Source organism: Quercus robur, chromosome 8, assembly GCF_932294415.1.
Source record: "Quercus robur chromosome 8, dhQueRobu3.1, whole genome shotgun sequence".
NCBI lineage: Eukaryota > Viridiplantae > Streptophyta > Magnoliopsida > Fagales > Fagaceae > Quercus > Quercus robur.
The window spans coordinates 62,693,684-62,697,794 of NC_065541.1; the positions used below are offsets into that span (position 1 = coordinate 62,693,684).

At 37.0% G+C, this 4,111-nt stretch overlaps 1 protein-coding gene across 1 annotated transcript; it reads right to left on the reverse strand.

The window, feature by feature from the left end:
* Positions 1 to 1,012: 1,012 nt before the first annotated feature.
* Positions 1,013 to 3,102, reverse strand: LOC126694189 (L-type lectin-domain containing receptor kinase S.4-like). The gene has a single exon (XM_050390268.1). The coding sequence runs from the start codon at positions 3,100 to 3,102 to the stop codon at positions 1,111 to 1,113; it is 1,992 nt and encodes a 663-aa protein (XP_050246225.1). The 3' UTR covers positions 1,013 to 1,110.
* Between the last annotated feature and the right edge of the window lie 1,009 nt (positions 3,103 to 4,111).

The following is a 4,111-nucleotide window of genomic DNA, read 5'->3' on the forward strand; positions in this document are numbered from 1 at the left end:
GAAAATTTTGCAGAAAAACAATTTGCACAAGTTTCGATCGATCGAGTCCAATTCTCGATCAATCGAGCTAGGAAAATTTACACAATAAATCCTATAATACACTCAATTCCAACTTTACACATAAACATACTTTGAGCAAGTCTAAAACAAGACTAAACGTTTTGATCATGGTTTGTCAAAATTATAAAATGAAGTTCTAATACATTTAAACCTAAAGTCCTAGAACCCAACACATCCCCATGTGAAGAAAAAAAAAAATCTAGTCTTTTTCCAACCAACGAAAATCCCTGCAAATTCTCGAAACCTTAAAACAAAAGTACAAACCCGCTCCCACTAAAACTAAACAAAACTAGTCCATTTTCTGTAACTAGTCCATCTCTTTACAATGAAAACAAATCCCTGATGACTCATGAGGGGTTTGTTTTCATTTGCCTATACTGTTGAGCCGCCCTGGTGACTCATGAGGGGTTTGGGAAATTTTTGGTTCCCTTTATTAATATCAATATTAGTTGCTCATGTCGTTTTGTTAAATATATATATATATATATATATATATTTTACCTGTTTGGATTTTGATGTGATTGGAAAATATATGCCCCTTGACCCACATCTTAAATGTCCATTTCTTTTAGGGACAACTCACTGAATGTGACTTTAAAGGCTATGTATGTGCCACATCTGTAAATAATAAGCATGCTATACATAAAACTGGAATGACACAAGTAGAACAACAGTCTCCTAAAAATCTAAGATTGGAGTTTAGTTATCAGATTGTGAGGAAAAATTAAAGGATTTGATGAAAGCAACCAATCCAACAAACAGAGAGAACTGTTGAGAAAACATTCTACTATACTCGGAATACCTAATAATTATCAATACCATTAGGACAAGTTTTCTTGAAGCATGGAGTTGCGTGGCATTAATTCTCATCAAAAATATTACATCATACTTTTCATCTAAAATATTATATACTTCCAACATAAACAAAACAAAACGAAAGAAAAAGAGAGGGTGGACAAGATGATTAATTTATTTACATCCAAACAAATACTACATACGTAACCATGCAGTAGCAACTGAAATTGAAAATCCCAAACCATTGAAACAAGACTAACTACCATTATCTCCACTGAAAACTGAAAAGGATGCAGTTAAAACATCCTCAACATCAGCAATATCCTCGTTATCACCAACTGAGGCTGAAGTAGTGGGATAAGATTGCATAAAATCCTCCTCCAAAGCTAGCTTCGTTTCCAAGCACCTAACCACATGCCTCATAGTGGGTCTTGACTCGGGTGCATCGTTGGAACACATTAAGCCCAATTTAAGCACCAAAACAGCCTCAACTTCATCAAACTCACCCCCCAACCTTGAATCCACAACATCTAAGGTTGCTCCTAAGCTCCATTTCTCCCAAACCCATTCAACAAGCATGAGCTCCTCAGGCAATGCTTTAGGGTCAATAGGCCTTCTACCACATACCACTTCTAGTAATAAAGCACCAAAGGCAAACACATCAGAACTTGTTGTTGGCTTGCCTATGCGTGTGAGCTCAGGTGCTAAATAACCCAACGTGCCCACCACCCTGGTTGTGCTTGGGTTGGAGCCACGCTCATATAGCTTAGCAAGACCGAAATCACTCAACTTTCCGTTAAACTCAGAATCCAATAACACATTGCCTGCTTTGATGTCTCTGTGAACCACAGTTTGTTCCCATTCCTCATGTAAATATAAAAGCCCCAAAGCAACCCCTTTGATGATCTTGAACCTTTGCTCCCAGCTTAAGATTGCTTTAGGCTCATCGAAAAGGTACTTGTCTAAGCTTAAATTAGGCATAAATTCATACACAAGTAATAAATCATCTTGCTTACGGCACCAACCCAATAATTGAACTAAATTTCGATGACGAAGATGGCCAATACTACCAACCTCAGACACGAATTCTCGCAAACCTTGCTTCGAATTTTGGGAAACACGCTTTACAGCAACTTGGGTATTTGAATTCGGCAGAGTTCCTTTGTAAACTCTACCAAATCCACCAGACCCAAGTAGCTCTTTGTCTCCAAAACCCTTTGTTGCTTTCTTTAGATCCTCGTAAGAAAATCTATGTGGTCCAATATCAATCTCCCAGGCTTCAACCACATCAGTCTTCTTGAGTTTCCTGACATTGTAAAGAACCAAAACAATCCCCAAAATTACAACCAAAGCACTAGAGACTGAAACACCAACAATTAGGCCTGTGCGGTTCTTTTTTGACCCATTCATTTTTGGGAGCTTCAGCCTGAGTTGATCCAAATTGAGATTTTTAGCATCTCCATTTATATTAAAGCTCCAGCCTAAGACATAGTGTGAATTTGAGGATGGACGGTCGGTTGAAGCAAGGAACCCAATGAACATGGATTCTTTGAAAATTGGTGAGAGGTCCACATTATAGGACAAAAATGCAGACTTGGGTCTATCAGATTCTTGCGCAAGGCTAACATTTAATTGATTTATTCGTGCATCATATTCGACCCATGCCTGAATTACATGACCACTCTTCAGAGTAAGGGAATTCTTTCTACGCAGAGATTGATCAGGTCGAACAGATTTGTTCGATACTATGCTGTATTTGAGGCCAACATCAACATGGTTATCATCGATGTCACTGAACTTGGGGTGAATGACAGTGAATGCCACCGTGAATACGCGGTCTGAGATGTTCCCATCATTTCTGGCCTTGAGTCGACCAAGATAAGGGCCTAGAAGAGCCCCAGATGGAGAGATTGTGAAAGCGAAGTGGTGGCGGCCTTGATTTCCATGTTCATTGATCAAAGCAAAAGCAAACGTAGTGGAAAATGACATAACTTTGCCGTTGGAGGAGTTCTTGAATTTGATTGGATATTTATAGAAAGCATGGCTATCAACTTGAACAGATTCGTTTGTCAGCCGAAGAATGCCATTGTTATCAATCACTGCGTCGTCTAAGCACATGCTTTTACGTTCAGCATTGAACCCGTCAGTGAGTTGGGTCAACAAGGGTCCAACATTGTCTAGGTCAGGCTTTACTTTGTATAGGAGAAGAATGAAAACGAAGAAGAGAAAGATGAGTTTTGCTGCCATAGGAGAAAAAAAAGAATGACTTTTGGACGCAAAGGAAGCTTAATTAGGGTGTGTTTATATATTTATGGAAAGCCTCAAATATTCTTTCGCATACACTTTTCCTTGTTCACACAAAATTCCTAATTCCACCCATGATATACACATTTTTTTTTTAGTGCCGGTTTAGATTCAACTGAAAGTCAAGTCTGCGTTTTGCGTTTTACCTTTTTTTTTTTTTTTTTGCCTCACTTCACGTGTTCCAGGGGACATAAAGCACTGTAGCAGCACTGTAGCAGTACTATTTATTACTGTTCACGTACTAAAAAATATTAAAAAGAGGTCTCACGATACTATTCACACATTTAAAAATTATTTTGCTACCGTACTTTCAGTTTTCAGTTTTCAGTTTCAAAAACAATAAATTCAATCCAAATGGACCCTTAATATCGATTTTGGACTCTTTCCTTAAAGGTGGAAATGTTTGATAGATTGTCACGTTGCATCTTTTTCTATTTGTCTTTATTTAGAATGAATAAGAAAGAAGAGGAAATCACCATGCAATGTAGTGTTATATTCCAAAAAGCACGATTTGATTTAACATAAGAATTCAAGAATATAATTATAAAATATTTCCATCCACTCCATTTGCCCTTTATTGCATCTCCAACAGTCTTTGTATAGCTATTTTTGGAGCACCAAAGGCTACTATTCATACTCCAACCGATTCTCCAAACGTCCAAATTCTCCAAATTTATTTTTGAAGTTGCTACATTGATTCTCTTAATTTAGAGAACACTGTAGCAACTCCAAACCAATTTTTCTGCTTAAAATATTATCTCAGTTACTATTATATCAATTCTTTCTATCTCCTCCGGATTTCTTTTTTTTTTTTTCTCTCATTCTCTCCATTTCTCACATAATCCAAACATAAAACACAAAACAAAATCCAATTCTTAAAATAAAGTTGAATCAGAACAAGCAAATATGAAAAAAAAAAAAAATCATAACAATTCTTTCTCTCAAACATCTC

What these genes read in the sequence shown, in the direction of transcription:
- LOC126694189 (XM_050390268.1), bottom strand. Translation starts at nt 3,102, where the DNA reads ATGGCAGCAAAACTCATCTTTCTCTTCTTCGTTTTCATTCTTCTCCTA.